Source organism: Oryx dammah, unplaced genomic scaffold (genome assembly GCF_014754425.2).
Source record: "Oryx dammah isolate SB20612 unplaced genomic scaffold, SCBI_Odam_1.1 HiC_scaffold_17, whole genome shotgun sequence".
NCBI classification, from domain to species: Eukaryota; Metazoa; Chordata; class Mammalia; order Artiodactyla; family Bovidae; genus Oryx; species Oryx dammah.
This window is the reverse complement of record NW_024070201.1, coordinates 59,809,749-59,829,351: the sequence shown is the minus strand read 5'-3', so window position 1 is coordinate 59,829,351 and position 19,603 is coordinate 59,809,749. Positions and strand designations below refer to the sequence as shown.

Genomic DNA, 19,603 nt, shown 5'->3' with positions numbered 1-19,603 from the left:
CAGATATCACTAGTTGCCTCAAAAATGTCTGCCTTATTAAAGTTGGTTTGTTCAAACCAGGATCTAAACAAGGTTTATACATTGTATTTGGTTGATACAATTCTTAAGTCTCTTTTCTTTTGTAACATTTTCCCCCTCCTCTTATTCTCTGTGCTATATCATTTAACATGTTTCTCTACCCTCCCCTATTTCTCAAAAGCTAGAAGTTAGATCTAAAAACTTGATTACTTCAGTGTTTGTAGCATGAATGAATGTTTTATAGATTTTCCTGTATTTATAATCTCACTGAACTCACATAAGGAGAAACAATTTCTGGTTGTTTTACTTTAATGACATATTAATATGTTTCAGTGGCGTAAGTGATATCAGTCAGATTCATCTGTTATAAATTTCCCATCACTCTTTATCTAATAATGACAAACATTACCTGGACAAACATTATCTGGACCCACTATTTCATTATGATTTGCAATATGATGAGTTGCTAATTCTTTTATTCCATCTACATGTATTAACTATGAAAAAGAATTTTCTCTCATCATCTATTTGGTTATCCAGAATTATACCCCACTATAGGAAATCCCATATATTGCAGCCTGCCAGGCTCTTCTGTCCATGGAATTCTCCAGGCAAGAATATGGGAGTGGGTAGCTGCTATTCTCTTCTTCAGGGGATCTTCCCGACCTAGGGATCGAATCTGGGTCTTCTGCATTGCAGGCAGGTTCTTTACCTTATGAGCCACCAGGGAAGCCCTTTAGGAAACCAGAAAAAGTATATTTATTATTTTTCAGAATAATAAATTGGTGCCCTAGCAAGCAACAAAGTTGAATGATGAAGCAATAAGGTTATAAAACTTTTATTTTAGTATTATTAGGTAATCATGGGTTTTTCTACATTTAAGTTATGACCAAACTAGATAGTATATTCAAAAGCAGAGACATTACTTTGCCAACAAAGGTCCGTCTAGTCAAGGCTATGGTTTTTCCAGTGGTCATGTATGGATGTGAGAGTTGGACTGTGAAGAAAGCTGAGTGCAGAAGAATTGATGCTTTTGAACTGTGGTGTTGGAGAAGTCTCTTGAGAGTCCCTTGGACTGCAAGGAGATCCAACCAGTCCATTCTAAAGGAGATCGCTCCTGGGTGTTCTTTGGAAGGAATGATGCTAAAGCTGAAACTCCAATACTTTGGCCACCTCATGCGAAGAGTTGACTCATTGGAAAAGACTCTGATGCTGGGAGGTATTGGGGGCAGGCAGAGAAGAGGATGACAGAGGATGAGATGGCTGGATGGCATCACCGACTCAATGGACATGAGTTTGAGTGAACTCCAGGAGCTGGTGATGGACAGGGAGGCCTGGCATGCTGCAATTCATGGGGTCGCAAAGAGTCGGACACGACTGAGTGACTGAACTGAATGTTTCAATCTGCTACTTGACTGAAGTAAAAGCCATGTGGTATGTGAGATCCTAGCTCTCCCAACCAGAGACTGAACCTGTGCCCCCTGCAGTGGAAGCCTGCAGTCTTAACCACTAGACCACCAGGGAAGTCCTGATATTTTCTTTTTCTTTGTTCAGTGTTCAGAGTGCCCCATCTTTGCCCCATGGAATTCCCTTCAAATTGGCCCCCATGTCCTTTTGGCATGCCCCACTTGGCTTTAATAGCTTCCTTGTTTTCAGGCATGACAGTATGTCACATCTTCATGGCCTGAATGCTACTGGGATTTTAAAACAGTAAAAGTATTAAGAAGCTCTTCTTCAACAGCTGCAAATGTTATATCTTTCATATTTCTCCTTAAACCTATTTCCACTGAATTCCTTTTTTAAAAATTGAAGTATATTTAATCTACAATACTGTGTTAATTTTAGGTATATAGCAAAATTATTTGGTTTTACATATATATGTTTTAGTTCAGTTCAGTCACGCAGTCATGTCTGACTCTTTGGGACTCCATGAATCGCAGCACGCCAGGCCTCCCTGTCCATCACCAACTCCCGGAGTTCACTCAAACTCATGTCCATCGAGTCGGTGATGCCATCCAGCCATCTCACCCTCTGTCGTCCCCTCCTCCTCCTGCCCTCAATCCCTCCCAGCATCAGAGTCTTTTCCAATGAGTCAACTCTTCGCATGAGGTGGCCAAAGTACTGGAGTTTCAGCTTTAGCATCATTCCTTCCAAAGAACACCCAGGACCGATCTCCTTTAGAATGGACTGGTTGGATCTCTTTGCAGTCCAAGGAACTCTCAAGAGTCTTCTCCAACACCACAGTTCAAAAGCATCAATTCTTCGGCCGTCAGCTTTTTTCACAGTCCAACTCTCACATCCATACATGACCACTGGAAAAACCATAGCCTTGACTAGACGGACCTTTGTTGGCAAAGTAATGTCTCTGCTTTTTAATATGCTGTCTAGGTTGATCATAGCTTTCTTTCCCAGGAGTAAGCGTCTTTTAATTTCATGGCTGCAATCACCATCTGCAGTGATTTTGGAGCCCCCCAAAATAAAGTCAGCTGCTGTTTCCACTGTTTCCCCATCTATTTGCCATGAAGTGATAGGACCAGATGCCATGATCTTAGTTTTCTAAATGTTGAGCCTTAAGCCAACTTTTTCACTCTCTTCTTTCACCTTCATCAAGAGGCTCTTTAGATCCTCTTCACTTTCTGCCATAAGGGTGGTGTCATCTGCGTATCTGAGGTGATTGATATTTCACCCAGCAATCTTGATTCCAGCTTGTGCTTCTTCCAGTCCAGTATTTCTCATGATGTACTCTGCATATAAGTTAAATAAGCAGGGTGACACTATACAGCCTTGATGTACTCCTTTTCCTGTTTGGAACCAGTCTGTTGTTCCATGTCCAGTTCTAACTGTTGCTTCCTGACCTGCATGCAGGTTTCTCAAGAGGCAGGTCAGATGGTCTGGTATTCCCATCTCTTTCAGAATTTTCCACAGTTTATTGTGATCCCCACAGTCAAAGGCTTTGACATAGTCAATAAAACAGAAATAGATGTGAACGCTCTTGTTTTTTTGATGATGTTGGCAATTTGATCTCTGGTTCCTCTAGCAATGTTTTAGCAAATAGCAAAATTAAAATACTTTGCAAAAAATTATCATTTTTTCTTCAATAGTATTGCACTTATCAAAGACTTAGATTCATGTTTTTGTCTTCCTTTAGGCTCTCATCTCTGCTCATTTCTAATGAGATTTCACATTTAGCAACCACTACATAATGGGAAATAAATTGTGATTAATGCCCAGCCTCAACTGATAATCCAGGAGGATTTTACATTTTACATTAAATAACATTCTTCCTCAGTTTGAGCTGAAAATGACAGAAGACCACAAAGCGGTACTTTCTCAGTCTCCTTTATCATCCTTGACTAAAGTCACAGACATACCACAGCAAAGCAATCCAGAAGACACCTTCAATGGGGATACCATTCAGTCAACTTACAAATATATTTCAAATGGCTTACCAAGGTAAGAAGCAGCAACTTAAACTTTTTTTATTACTTATTATTATTATTTCAGCAGCTGAAACAATTCTGATGGGGATAAAAGTGCTTTCAAAGATTAGCTCTTTCATGTAAATTCTCTGTATATAGTAAAGACTGTATTGATAAAAAATTGAAGATGTGATGTGCTGCCAAGATTGTTGCCTAGGTTAGAACCCTTCCATTTGTTTGTTTGTTTGTTTTTTTCTATTTTATGGGAATGAAAAAGATAGATGTTGCAATAAACATAAATTATTCCTAGAGCCTGACTTGGACAGGTGGGATGGCGATGATAACAGTAATGGCAAGGTGGGCGGTATTTGCTATTTGCCAATCACCATGCTCAGAGAAGGCAATGGCAACCCGCTCCAGTACTCTTCCTGGAGAATCCCAGGGACGGGGGAGCCTGGTGGGCTGCCATCTATGGGGTCACACACAGTTGGACATGACTGAAGTGACACAGTAGCAGTCACTATGCTAAGTGCTTAACCTGTGTTATATTTATTTAGTTCTCAAAACAACTTTGAGAGGAATATAAGGCAGACAGTATTTTAGTCATCTCCATTTTATATATGAGGAAACAAAGACCTACCTAGAGAGGTTAAGTAATATCACACAGCTGGTAGGTAAAGAAAGTGTGTTCGTTGCTCAGTCCTGTCTGATTCTTTGCAGCCTGATCCAGGGATTGGACCCAGGTCTCCCTCATTGCAGGCAGATTCTTTAGAGTCTGAGCCACTAGGGTTAAGTAGAGAAGGTAAAGTTTGAACCCAGATAGCTCTAACTGCACAGATAAAACTCTTAACTACAATACTCTACCATACTTCTCAAAAATATAAAGCAGAGGAGACAGAGATATTTTTCCTGTGTTTTTTTTCTCAATTAGAAAGTGAAAAAACAGAGACCTTCCTGGTAGTCCAGTGGCTAAGACTCCATGCTCCCAGTGCAAGGGGCTTGAGTTCAATCCCTGGTCGGGGAACTCGATCCCACTTGCTGCAACTTAGAAAAAGAAGGTCCCACCAAAAATAAGACCTGGTGCAGCCAAATAAATAAATATTAAAAAAATAAAAAAGAAAGTGAAAGAACAAAAATGTATCTGTCAGGTATTGATAAACTGTTGTCTGACTAAATGTGATGCCATAGTTTTTATGTTTAAAAGGAAATGTAGATTATAAAACTATTGACTGTATTCTTAAATTAGGGATTGTGTTAATCTCCTTAGATATGATATCTCCTATTTATATCTTTGAAGAATTTGATTTTCTTTTTAATTTGTCACTAAGTTTTTAGGTGAAAGTGAAATATAGATTTTCAGCTAACCTTTGTTTTGCCTTATTTCTCTAAGTTATGAGTACATGTTAGCAATGTATGAGGTCACTGACACAGTGTACTAGCTACATGGCTAGATAATTTTTAGGAAATCATTACCCAGTGGTTATATTGTAGAGACATAGGTTTCTCACAATAGTGTTCCTCCCAATAAGACAACGGAAAAAAAATTTCTAAATAGGATTTTTAAGTAGTCCTTTATACAATTGCCAATGCTAATATGTTTGTACATTTAAAAATTGCCTTTAGAATTTATTTTTACCAAGTTCCCTTTCCAAAAGAGTAATAGGTTTACTTTTTATTCTGTCTTTTGTGATATCTTTTATAGAGCTTATAATTTTATTTATTCAGTTTCTTTCTATTCTTTGTCTGAGTCTCTAACTTTTGTTTTATTTGCCCTTTTTATTTTGATATGTCAGTCTTTGTTTTTCATATGACACTTTTCCTACCACCTTTTTAAAATAGTTTGTTTCATTGTACTTCTATTTCTTTGTCTGGATCCTAACTTCTTTTCTGACACCGTTGTCTGCTACCATCAACTTTGAATATGATATACCTAGAAGTAACCCTCTTCTTGACAATTGAATAGAAAGTCAAAGACAATGCCCAGAGGCCCTTTACTTTTATGAAAAAGAAAATGATCAATTTCAACCTGAAGGGTCAAGTTCATAAAGGCTAATGGCAATCTAAGATCCATTGGCAGTAATATGATTATCAGAAAGAGGCAATTTTCTCTATGAGTAAAGACGTTTCCCCCCTGATTGAGGTTAAAATTTCTCTTGTCTCATTACTAGAGCTTAATCAATGAATATAGTAAAGTTGCAGGATATAAAATCAACACACAGAAATCCCTTGCATTCCTATACACTAATAATGAGAAAGTAGAAAAAGAAATTAAGGAAACAATTCCATTCACCATTGCAACGAAAAGAATAAAATACTTAGGAATATACCTACCTAAAGAGTCTAAAGACCTATATATAGAAAATTATAAAACACTGATGAAAGAAATCAAAGAGGACACTAATAGATGGAGAAATATACCATGTTCATGGATCGGAAGAATCAATATAGTGAAAATGAGTTACTACCCAAAGCTATGGTTTTTCCTGTGGTCAGGTATGGATGTGAGAGTTGGACTGTGAAGAAGGCTGAGGGCCGAAGAATTGATGCTTTTGAACTGTGGTGTTGGAGAAGACTCTTGAGAGTCCCTTGGACTACAAGGAGATCCAACGAGTCCATTCTGAAGGAGATCAACGCTGGGATTTCTTTGGAAGGAACGATGCTAAAGCTGAAACTCCAGTACTTTGGCCACCTCATGTGAAGAGTTGACTCACTGGAAAAGACTCTGATACTGGGAGGGATTGGGGGCAGGAGGAGAAGGGGACGACAGAGGATGAGATGGCTGGATGGCATCATGGACTCGATGGACGTGAGTCTGAGTGAACTCCGGGAGATGGTGATGAACAGGGAGGCCTGGCATGCTGTGATTCATGGGGTCGCAAAGAGTCGGACACGACTGAGTGACTGAACTAAACTGAACCCAAAGCAATCTACAGATTCAATGTAATCCCTATCAAGCTACCAGCGGTATTTTTCACAGAGCTAGAACAAATAATTTCACAATTTGTATGGAAATACAAAAAACCTCGAATAGCCAAAGCAATCTTGAGAAAGAAGAATGGAACTGGAGGAATCTACCTGCCTGACTTCAGGCTCTACTACAAAGCCACAGTCATCAAGACAGTATGGTACTGGCACAAAGACAGAAATATAGATCAATGGAACAAAATAGAAAGCCCAGAGATAAATCCACACACCTATGGACACCTTATCTTCGACAAAGGAGGCAAGAATATACAATGAAGTAAAGATAATCTCTTTAACAAGTGGTGCTGGGAAAACTGGTCAACCACTTGTAAAAGAATGAAACTAGATCACTTTCTAACACCATACACAAAAATAAACTCAAAATGGATTAAAAATCTAAACGTAAGACCAGAAACTATAAAACTCCTAGAGGAGAACATAGGCAAAACACTCTCCGACATAAATCACAGCAGGATCCTCTATGATCCACCTCCCAGAATACTGGAAATAAAAGCAAAAATAAACAAATGGGATCTAATTAAAATTAAAAGCTTCTGCACAACAAAGGAAACTATAAGCAAAGTGAAAAGACAGCCTTCTTAATGGGAGAAAATAATAGCAAATGAAGCAACTGACAAACAACTAATCTCAAAAATATACAAGCAACTTATGCAGCTCAAGTCCAGAAAAATAAATGACCCTATCAAAAAATGGGCCAAAGAACTAAATAGACATTTCTCCAAAGAAGACATATGGATGGCTAACAAATACATGAAAAGATGCTCAACATCACTCATTATCAGAGAAATGCGAATCAAAACCACAATGAGGTACCATTTCATACCAGTCAGAATGGCAGCGATCCAAAAGTCTGCAAGCAATAAATGCTGGAGAGGGTGTGGATAAAAGGGAACCCTCCTACACTGTTGGTGGGAATGCAAACTAGTACAGCCACTATGGAGAACAGTGTGGAGATTCCTTAAAAAATTGCAAATAGAACTGCCTTATGACCCAGCAATCCCACTGCTGGGCATACACACCGAGGAAACCAGAATTGAAAGAGACCCGTGTACTCCAATGTTCATTGCAACACTGTTTATAATAGCCCGGACATGGAAACAACCTAGATGTCCATCAGCAGATGAATGGATAAGAAAGCTGTGGTACATATACACAATGGAGTATTACTCAGCCATTAAAAAGAATACATTTGAATCAGTTCTGCTGAGATGGATGAAACTGGAACCGATTATACAGAGTGAAGTAAGCCAGAAAGAAAAACACCAATACAGTATACTAACACATATATATGGAGTTTAAAAAGATGATAATGATAACCCTCTATGCGAGACAGCAAAAGAGACACAGATGTATAGAACAGACTTTTAGACTCTCTGGGAGAGGGAGAGGGTGGGATGATTTGGGAGAATGGCATTGAAACGTGTATACTATCAGGTAAGAAACGAATTGCCAGTCTATGTTCGATACATGATACAGGATGCTTGGGGCTGGTGCATGGGGATGATCCAGAGAGATGACATGGGGTGGGAGTGGAGAGGGGGGTTCAGGATTGGGAACTCATGTACACCTGTGGCTGATTCATGTCAATGTATGGCAAAACCAATACAGTATTGTAAAGCAAAATAAAGTAAAAATAAAAATTAAAAAAAAATTTCGCTTGTCTCAACCTTTTTGCCTTGCCACCTTTATTCCACCATCTTTTTGATCTTTTATGAGAAATAATTATTAAAGTATAGTCAATTTGTTGTTCCTTTACTTATATAACAGAGACTGTGCTTTTCTTCACTATTTAACACATTGTACGTTTTTACAATATCTGCCCACATTAAATCCATTCTTTGTAACCGTGCAGTGATGAATCACATTATTCTCATGTTATTATCTGTGGTATTAGTTTACTTTTTATTACATTTACCTTATCCTTCTTTTCTCTCTTTCTTGTGTTCTTACAATGGTTTGCCTCTGTCACTCTATGTTACATTTGTTTGTGACAAAGGAAAAACTGCTGTGTCAGGAGCCTTTCCCCCCAAAAGAAAACTAATCATCAATAGTGTGAGTTAAATATATCATGCCCAAGAAGGACTGATCCTCCCATTTTATGACTTGGCCCCAAAAGGTCAGATGACTGGAGAAGTCTACCTTCATTCTTGTGGTTACTTCAAGGAAAGCAAATGATAGGGAACTTTTCCTACCCAGCTGTAGTCTGATGCAGTCCCAGGTGAGCTGGTACAGGGTATCAACCTTTGAAGCATGAAGCAGAATCAATTATTTATTGGTAATAGGTATCTAGGGGCAGTTCTGCTTTATTTGTGGAAGGTGTCTCTGAATGCTAAAAGTGGACAATTTCCAAATTAAAATTGCATTTTTGAAAAGATTTTTTTATGTAGACCATTTTTAAAGTCTTCATTGAATTAGTTTATGGAATTGCTTCTGTTTTATGTCTTGCTGTTTTGGCTGTGAGGCTTGTGGGATCTTAACTCCCCAACCAAGGATTTAACCTGCACCTCCCACATTGGAAAGTGAAGTCTTAAAAACTGGACTGCCAGGGAAGTCCCAAAATTGTATATCACAAAACTAACAGAATGGCCTACACAATTAATATCTCTTTCTATCCCACATATATTTTAGTAATTTTTAGCTGATGCTCATCTGAGAATGTAATTTCATGATTTTTATAACAGAATGTTGTAGTGTTGTTTTTTTTTTAATCCTGCTTGCAGCTGAGTGTAATATCAACTCTTCTAGTTCCCCAGAGGACAAATTATTGTTAGTATATTATATTAGGACTTAAATAGTTTTATAAGTGAATTGCCAACAACTTCTTATTATAGATTATCTGGTTGCTGATTCACAGACAGATCTTGCTTTCGAGGAGACTAATAGTGCTTAATCTCATCACTCACTTTTTAATGTCATTTTAGTTATCTTGGCTATTTTGAATTGGAATGAGTCTTAGGCTCTTTTTGAAATATAAGTATTTGGTTATGTCACCTTTTCTAGGGACAGCAAGGCACCAGCAAGGCAACACCTCCACTGTTTTCAACCTCCATTGCCCAACAAATTACACTTTTCCTAATTAAAAACTTTTGTCAGATTTTTCCTTAAAGTCTTAAAAAAAAATTCTGCAGATTCAAACATTAATATATTGGTGGTGGTGGTGGTTTAGTCGCTAAGTCGTGTCCGACTCTTGAGACCTCATAGACTGTAACCTACCAGGCTCCTCTGTCCATGGGATTCTCCTGGCAAGAATACTGGAGTGGGTTGCCATTTCCTTCTCCAGGGGATCTTCCCAACCTAGGAATCAAACCCAGGTCTCCTGCATTGCAGGCAGATTCTTTACTGACTGAGCTATACTTTAAAAATGTTTAAAGACTATATCATTTCTTTTTAAAAATTTGCATTTCCTCTGGAAAATCCTTATATTTCTATAATTTCCCCCAGTTTTAGATTTAAGATGTACTTTATTTTTATTCTTAGAACTAATATTCATTTTTTCCTTTGAGTGGGATAACTTATGCCCTGATCCTGTACTCAGATGAGTCCTTTACAAATTGTATAAATTGTTTTTCTTTTTTACATTTCCTTCTACAAAAGCAAGAAAGTTCAATGTAACAAACATTGAATATCTCCTTTAGGATATACATGTAATTTGAACATAATACATTAGTTATTATTCAGTAATTGAGCTAAAAATAAAAATTGGGCTTACTGTGTTATAAAATAATTGAAAATTGCTCTGCAATCAAGGTATCTTTACCAATATTTCTAGGTCAAACTAGAATTATATTTTCTTCTGGTATGCACAATAAAATTTGGTGAAAATTATTCACATTTATTATTGCCACTTCTATTATTCATTTTCCATGATGTTTAAATTATATTTTACCTAGTAATTATAGAAAGATGTTTATGTCTTTAGAGGTTATTTGTTTCTTCAACTAGGAGATAGGTAGAATGACAAGTAATGAAATCTTTGTGTTTTGTGTACTCCAAATTTTGTACAAGTTTCCGTGCACCAAACATATGTGGGGTTATTTCTTTTATCTGTTGCATCCAGTATTTTAAGTTGATGATTTCTTATTAAATGTACGTAAGGTCATTTTCCTTTATGTTTATATTTTCTTATTTGTATTTATTCTAATTAGAGAGTTTAATTATGGTTAAAATGATAATAGGATAAAGACAAGTTTTACAAATGACAATATTAAGGGAAAAGAAACCCATAACTCTTCAGGAAGGTTTAAATGCCATAGGAATATAAAGCGAGAAATATATGCTTGTCAAATATACAGTATAAATAAATAATTTAGATGAAAATGGTTGACTACATTTAACAAAGAGACTACCAAATAATGAGGGGCTAAAGAGTGGTTGTTAGATTTGATGTACTTCATTGTACATTGCAAGTAATTGCTATCCATAAAAATTCTATGGCTTCTGTATAAGAAAAAGAGACATTTTGACAGGCAACACTGGTATGAAGCGACAGCAAGCACAAATCCTTAGCAACTGTCATTATCCTGCTGTTGAATTCACATCCAAACTGTGTGATAACTTAGACCTGCATGCTTGTTATTGAGCCATGATCTGTCAAAGTAGCCACACTTCCTACTTATGAATAGAATTAATAGCCACATGCAGATTTCTGCCATAGAAATCTAAACTCACCAAGGACGCTTTGTGTTTCAAAATCAGGGGAAAACCTCCATGTCATTTTATGCTTATGCTGAAATTTCTGGTGAAGTGTTCTTGATAAAATAAAAGTTACATTTTAAAGAGAATACCATATTAGTTTATATTTTAGCCCATCATAAAACATTCAAAATCAGTAAATATTTTGAATAAAGCTAAAAGTGAAGCAAATGTGATTAGAAAGTTCATTGTATAAGTTAGGCTACTATTAGCAGAATAATGGGAAATTCAGCTGAAAGTGACTTTAAAACTGGACAGTCACTTTCTCATGTAACAGGAACTTCAGAAACAGGGCCAATTCTAGGGTTTGTTCAGTGCTTCAGCAGGAGTATCAAAGAACCTGACCCTTTATATCTTTCCCTGCATCATCCTCACAATATTGGCTAGATCCTTGGGTTTGAATCCTCTTACTGGGAAGGCTCATCATATGCTCACTAGATGCTCACTAGACAATTTCTGACTAAAGAGGATAGGTATTTGATTATTTATATCTCTTTTTTATTAGTGCAAAAACCTTTCTCCAGAACGCTTCTCCTCATTTCTCATTGGCCAAAATTGGATCACAGGCTGCTTAAGTAACCCATCATGCAAGGGAAATGGAATTAGCATCACTGGTGACAGATCATTGAATATTTACTCACTGCAGCTATCAGGGGATGCCTTCCATGGACATATAAAGAGGGTGACTATTCAAACATAACAGGCTTTTCATCGAAGGAAAAATGGAGAAAGGACCCTTAGATAATCAGTGTTACATGACAGTTTTGACTTTTGGTTTTATTATATTTTACTTTTTAAATTGTATATGTTTCTTATCAATGGAACTTGTGTGATACATTTTTTCATGATGTCATAATTATCAAAGAATAATTCTTGCATATCAATCATTAGTTGAGTTCCAGTGGCAGTAAAGAGATAAAACAAGGTTCTTACCCTTGCAGAATGGGATATGAAATCATCTGAAATCACATAATAAATCATAAAGTAAAGATATCAGTATGCAAAAAGTATATCAATTCTTGCACAGGACCTGACAGAATGATTTGAAATAAGGAATAACTAGGATCTTTTGGGGTTAATCCCTCACATATGTCCTATCAGCTTGTACAGATTTGTTGAGATTTTCCTCTATATCCTAACCCCTGAACTTCTTCATCTTAATAACCAAGACTTTTCCTTCACAGTACTAATCAGTCAGTTATTGTAAATTTATGTGCATGACTATGTGTATGACATTTCTCTTTTCCACTAGACAATTATTGTTATTATGGAAGGGGTTTTAGAAAATGTAAACACTGAGTTCAATTAATATTTATTAAATACTTTCTGATTGAGGAACTTCCCTGGTGGTCCAGTGGCTAAGACTCCACGTTCCCAATTCAGAGGGCCTGAGTTTGATTCCTGGTCAGAGAACTAGATCGCATGTACTACAACTAAGAGTTCAGATGCTACAACTAAAGACACCACATGTTGCAATGAACATCAAAGATCCCATGTGCTGCAACCAAGACCCAGTGCAGCCAGATAAATAAATATTTTTAAAAATACTAACTGAAAGATATACAATACTGAGTATAGAGCAGCTGAGTGAATACCACTGGCAAAAAGGCATACGTGTAAGAACTATGGAAGGCAATGTGCTGCAGTCATAGCTGAGGGATATTGTAGGGATATTACAGGGGAGCAGTGGGCTTCCCCGATGGCTCAGATGGTAAGGAACCCGCCTGCCAAGCAGGAGACACGGGTTAGATCCCTGGGTTGGGAGGATCCCCTGGAGAAGAAATGGCAACCTACTCTAGTATTCTTATCTGGGAAATCCCATGGACAGAGGAGCCAGGCAGGTTGCAAAAGAGTCAGACATGGCTTAGCAACTAAACAACAACAGCAGCAAGCATGACTTTATTAGAAATTTTCTTCAAGTTGCTATAAAAAAAAACCCACTAAGATTCACTGATGCTATTAAAATAGAGGAAATGAGAAGGAAGATTGCTCTTGCCAAAATTAGAATCCTACCATTAAGTGTTACCTGGTCTATTTATCTGCTTTTTCTCGACTCCTCCCTGGGCATATTTTGTTGTACTTTTAGACCTCACATCTTTACTTAGTTGTTGCTTTGTGAAACAAAAGTTGTAAATTAAATTTAATGGAACCACAGAGAGTAAAGCATAATTAAATATTTGTGGTTCAGCTGGTAAAGAATCAGCCTGCAATGTGGGAGACCTGGGTTCGAGCCCTGGTTAGGAAGATCCCTGGAGAAGGGAATGGCTACCCACTCCAGCATTCTGTCCTGGAGAATTCCATGGACTGTATATGTATAGTCCATGGGGTCGCAAAGAGTTGGACACAACTGAGCAACTTTCACTGAGACATTAAGAGGGTTGTCAATTCCACAGTGTTTTAAGATCCGTCCCTAATGATCTTTTTGACTGTAATAGAAAGCCTTTATGTATAGTATTATACTGTTTCAGAAAAGAATGAAAGCTTAGTTAATCTATTAATGTGCCTACCAGCTTTGTAGTTCTGTGATTTATCATATCTATTATATCATATGTAGAAATTGTTTAAAAGATTCAATAACCTAAAGCTTTTAACCAATAGTTTTTATCCATACTGTTAAATTTTGACTTTTTACTAATCTTACTATAAGCAAACATAGCATTCTTAAATATTTACATACTTTGCATACATATAGACTTACAAAGGCTTCCCAGGTAGTTCATTGGTTAAGAATCCGCCTGCCAATGAAGGAGCTGCGGAACACTTGGGTTCGATCCCTGGGTCAGCAGGATCATCTGGAGTAGAAAATGACAACCCACTCCAGTATTCTTGCCTGGAAAATATCATGGACTGAGGAGCCTGGCAGGCTACAGTCCATGGGATCACAAAGAGTGGGACATGACTGAGTGACTAAGCACGCGTGCAGACTTATAAAACCACATTTATTTATTTATTATGACCAAATTTCTACAGAATTATTCAAATTGCTAAAACTGACGTTAAACTAACTCAGAAATGATGTAGTCGATGTTAATGGAAACATACCAGGATATTGGGATTCCCTGGTGGCTCAGTGGTAAAGAATCTGCCTGCCAATGCAGGAGACACAAGAGAGGAGGGTTCCATCCTGGGACAGGAAGATCCCCTGGAGGGGAGGGTATGCCAACCCACTCCAGTATTTTTGCCTGGAAAATCCCATGGACAGAGGAGCCTGCCAGGCTACAGTCCATGGATCGCAGAGTCAGTCATGACTGAGCACACACGTACATAAAATAAAATACCAGGATATTCTCATCCAAATGAATACCTCCCCCATTTAAAATGTCTTCTTTAGTATTAGTCGCTCAGTCGTGTCTGACTCTTTGCGACCCCATGGACTATAGCCCGCCAGGCTCCTCTGTCCATGGGAAGCCTCCAACTAGAAAACAGAAAATGTCTACTTTAGGAAGTAGTAATTTATTCTAATGACAGTGCCACTTCTCAGAGCACTTTCTTAAGTTCCTCTTTGGATTTGCCATCAGAAACAGTGGTAAATTCTTTAAAATAATCTCAGTTTTTAATGATGACAAAATTTAATCTTAAATAGTTGCATTTTAATCTTCTGGAAAAGAAAATATCTGGATCTAAACTTGGTGTAAAAATTAAGTAATCAAAACTGCATAATTGTATAGCTAGTGTGTTACACAGGAATTTAATATGGGTCCCCAAGATTCCCACCCACTGGTAAATATGCCTGCTGTAATTCCCTCCTCTTGAGTGTGGTTAGGATTGTGACTATGACAGAATGTCACTCCTACGAATATGTTACATTATATGGCAAAGATTTTTTTCAGAGGTAGTTAGGGTATATAATATTGTCTTTGAGTTAATCAAATGGGAGATTATCCTGAGTGGGCCTAACTTAATCAGATCTACTCTTAAATTGGGTTCCCTGGTGGCTCAGGGGTTAAACCGCCTGCCTGCAATGCGGGAGACCTTGGTTCGATCCCTGGGCCGGGAAGATCCCCTGGAGAAGGAAATGGCAACCCACTCCAATATTTTCGCCTGGAGAATCCCATGGATGGAGGAGCCTGGTGGGCTACAGTCCACTGGGTCGAAAAGAGTTGGACACGACTGAGTGACTTCACTTTCACTCTTAAATGAGAGTTTAGAGATCAGAGACAGAAAAGAAAGATGAGTTCCTCTGGCTTCAAAAAAGATGATAGTTAACTGTGAGGTTTTTTTAGCTGTAGGGAGCTGAATTCTGGCAAAACCTGAATGAGTTTGGAAGAAGATCCTGAGCATCAGATAAGACTGCAGCCCTAGCTGACACCTTCGTTTCAGCCTATGACATTCTGAGCACAGGTTCCTGCTAAGCTTTGCCCAGACTTCTGATGCATGGAAAGAAGCTGTGCTATGATAAATAGGTGTTGTTTTAAGCCATTTGTTGCATAGAAGTAGAAAACTAATATAGACAGATAGATAGGTATAAAGATAGATACAGAGGTAGTTCTTAAGAAGGTGTATTCTTAAGTAGTATGATTGATATTCTTGTGTCAATCTAATATAGTAGATTTTAGAATTCAGGCTGGAAAAAATGCTCTGTATCAGAGGTAAAAATTATTTTTACCACTGATGAAAGAGTAAATAATACAATGATGAATTGGAATACTTGACAGAAATTGAAGTCTAGCATTTTAGATGGTAGGAAAGGATAAATGAGATTTAGTGATTCCAGCTATCAAACCTACCAGGGCACATGTATAGGAAGAAAGTACATTTTTATTCAGGGAGGTGGCATAGAAGTCTTATTGAAGAAAAAGCTTCTTGAAATATGTGTATATATGAATTACCTACAGATATAATGAAAGATTCACAGTAGAGACATATCATAGACTTAGGACAAGATAATAATCCTGACACAGAAAGCTCAAAAAGAAGATCTGGTTATCAAATGAACCTATGTTCCAGAATGTGGTAGGAAGCCTCTATAGTAAATTAAGACAAAAATGAGGTTATTATTTTTGATAAAGGTTATCTTTTCTTTTTTTTGGATAAAGGTTATTTTTTCATTTCATAATATAACTAGTTTAAAAATCCAAATGGAATTCCTAGTGGGAATTTTCTAGTTGGGAAAAAAGAAAGTCCAAGAAAACTGTGATACAATTTATCAAATTTTATAAAAGATAGCTAACAAGTGTAGATCTTATCAGAACGTGTATCTTAAAAAAATAACAAGATGTAGATCTTCATAGAAATTATAATAAAAAATTATGTAATAATTCATAAGGATCACAGTACAGGATGCAAAGCCTCAAACTCAAGCAGGCAGAATTTTGAAGTTCAGTTCTCTACATAAAAGCAGGAGCCGTGAAAGATAGATGCACCTATCCATGAAAAACGGAATTAAAAATTATTGATGACCAGCCTGAGGAAGCAGCAGTAAATGGATGTGTTACATTCTAAGGTTCTTGCATTGTCTGGAGGATAATATGTGCTCAGCCACTCAGTCGTATCCAACTCTTTGCAGTCCCATGGACTCTAGCCTTTCATTACTCTAGTAATTTAAATTGTGTGATACATTTTAGTGAGTACTTTTTCAGTCATTCAACTTGATAGTGTCCCTGCTCTTCTCACTCAGTACAGGCCATGTAAATCCCTGCCGATTATGTTTTCCTCTTTTGGGAGGCACCTGATACCCATCTTACTCTAATCTCCTGTGTACCTTATTATCCTGCTGTCCTAGTTCTGGTGCCACTGATGGGCCCTTTCTCATCTACAGGTTTTCCAGTGGCTTATGAAGTTGCCCAGCTTGAGATTTCTACCCAACAGGGGTAGTGATGAAATTAAACTTTTGGGGGAATTGAATGTATCATACAGAGTCTGTAGAAAGTCATATGGTATAGAAATGAGACATGTAAAGGATATTAGCAGAAGTCATGAAGAATGAGGAGGAGGAGGATAGACATAGGTTAGGCAATAAGAGGGGCTTCCCAGATGGCGCTAGTGATAAAGAACCTGCCTGCCAATGCAGGAGACATAAGAGATGCTGGTTCGATCCCTGAATCAGGAAGATCCCCTGGAGAAGGGCATGGTAACCCACTCCAGTATTCTTGCTTGAAGAATCTCATGGACAGAGGAGCCTGGCAGGCTACAGTCCAGAGGGCCACAACAGTGGTACATGACTTAGCAACTAAACCACCACCAAGTAACTCATATACTTTATTGTCCTAAACCTTCCAGAATCATGTAGATTTAGGAGGAATAGGGATGGATAGTTTCCCAAAAGGATACAAATGCTGTTACCAGAACGGGAGGGAAGATATGTGCGTGCATGCTCAAGTTACTTCAGTCGTGTCCGACTCTTTGCTACCCCATGGACTGTAGCCCACCAGATACCTCTGTCCATGGGATTCTCCAGGCAAGAATACTGGAGTGGGTTGCCACTTCCTCCTCCAGGGGATCTTCCCAACCCAGGGACTGAATACAAGTCTCCTGAGTCTCCTGAATTACAGGTGAATTCTTTACACATAGTAGACAAAAATAGTAGATGACCTGTAAACAACTCAGTTAAACAAAGCAATATATACCTGACAAAATATTACATTCCATTATATTGCTCATATAGCAATCTGAAAAATAGTTGCAAAACAGTGTTAAGTAAAAAAGGCAAAGTATTATATTAAAAATTTGATGTGGTTGAAGCTTTGGAATATGGAAAAAATAACAACCCTTTGCACTGTGGTGGTGGGATAATGGGTTATTACATAAAATCACTGGTATACTTACAAAAATATTTGACAGTAAACAGAATGCATTCATTAAAAAAGAAAGACACCTCTTTCTGCATTTAAGTAGAGAATCCTTTTTCTTTCCTTACATGAGAATTTCCTTTCCAAGTAACTGTGTATGGACACTGAGAACTGTATTTGAGACCTGCAGATCTTTCCCCCTGGCTATTTACTGCTCTTCCCCCAGGATGAAGAGCTGGGTGACTGCAGTCCTGTTGCTGTTGCTGCAGAAACATAGCCTCTGTGACATGACTACTGTCTCATGCCCCCACTCTTCACTGCCATCAATATCTGAGTAACTCAGGTAGTCTGTAGGGTGGTCCCACCTCTGCCAGAGCTGAAGTCCAGTGATCCATTCAGGATGCTGTTTGCCACAGTTATAAACCTGGGTGGACCCTCAGGGTGTAGAGAAGGCTACAGTGCTATGCTCAGTCCAGGGCAGATTGGAATAGAAATGTGATGAAAACAATAGGGACAATAATAAAATACAACTGCCCAGATCCCAGTGTTTGCACTCCATGGGCCCACTGTATCGACTCTCATCCACATGCTTATCCTCTGGCACATGACTACCTTTCATTCGTTTAGAGGAAATAATCAACCATTTTGGGCTTCCCAGGTGGCTCCATGGTAAAGAATCTGCCTGCCAATGCAGGAGATATGGGTTTGATCCTTGGGTCAGGACGATTCCCTGGAGTAGGAAGTGGCAACCTACTCAAGTATTCTTGCTGGGAAAATTCCATGGACAGGGAAGCCTGGCAGGCTACAGTCCATGGAGTCACAAAGAGTCAGACACTACTGAGCAACTGAGCATGCAATCAACTATTTTACACATTTGTGGACATAAAGAAGACAGGCCAGAAGAAATAATTGTGGCTATAATAAAACTTGTGGATGAGAAAAATTTGGAGGAGGAACTGTTCATGCTAAGCTTTCCACACTAAGCATACATTATTTTATAATTGTGTGGATGGGGGGTTATATTATGTATAAGGACTATTGAGGAACTAGCAAATTGGAAAGAATGTATAAAAATTACCTCAATTACAGTGATACATGAAAGCTAACATCCTCTATGCCTGATCTTCTATCTATACAGCTCAATATTCTCAAATATATTTGTTTCATTTTATCATACCAGTAACTCTACATTTTCCATCTTTCAGACTTGTTATTTGCATAGATTTACATGTCATCCCAGGTCAGGTGGTCCTCTGTTCAAGTATTTAGTTCAGCTAAATACTTGATGAACTACAAATATTTGGCCCTACCTAAGACCCAAATGTAATGCTAGAGACTACATTTCAAGATTACTTTTGTTTGCCGAGATGGTAAACAAAATGAAGTTAAGTATGGGAAGAACTTGGTAAGGAGTGAGTATAATATGTTGACCACCGCCCCTCCCCATCCCAGGCCTAAACTGTATTTCAGAATTATAGCAACTTGGAAATAAGTTGATGAGCTCTGCTGCTGCTGCTGCTGCTGCTGCTAAGTCGCGTCAGTCGTGTCCGACTCTGTGCGACCCCATAGATGGCAGCCCACCAAGCTCCGCCGTCTCTGGGATTCTCCAGGCAAGAGTACTGGAGTGGGTTGCCATTGCCTTCTCCAGTCATTCAAAAATTGTGCATTAAAAGCATAAAGCAATAGCATATCTGATCTGATTTAGTCAGCTGAAATAAGTGCAATATTGATCAAATTTACTTAAAAAGTAAGCTAAATCGG

General features: G+C 38.1%; 1 protein-coding gene across 1 annotated transcript in view; it reads left to right on the top strand.

The window, feature by feature from the left end:
- The first annotated feature begins 3,166 nt into the window (after nucleotides 1-3,166).
- The window catches only part of DCDC1 (doublecortin domain containing 1), a 438,943-nt gene continuing 422,506 nt past the window's right edge, over nucleotides 3,167-19,603 (top strand). Inside the window, exon 1 of the mRNA XM_040258929.1 lies at nucleotides 3,167-3,471. Coding sequence (XP_040114863.1) covers nucleotides 3,320-3,471 — 152 coding nt within the window. The 5' untranslated portion in view covers nucleotides 3,167-3,319. The remainder of the gene's footprint in view (nucleotides 3,472-19,603) is intronic.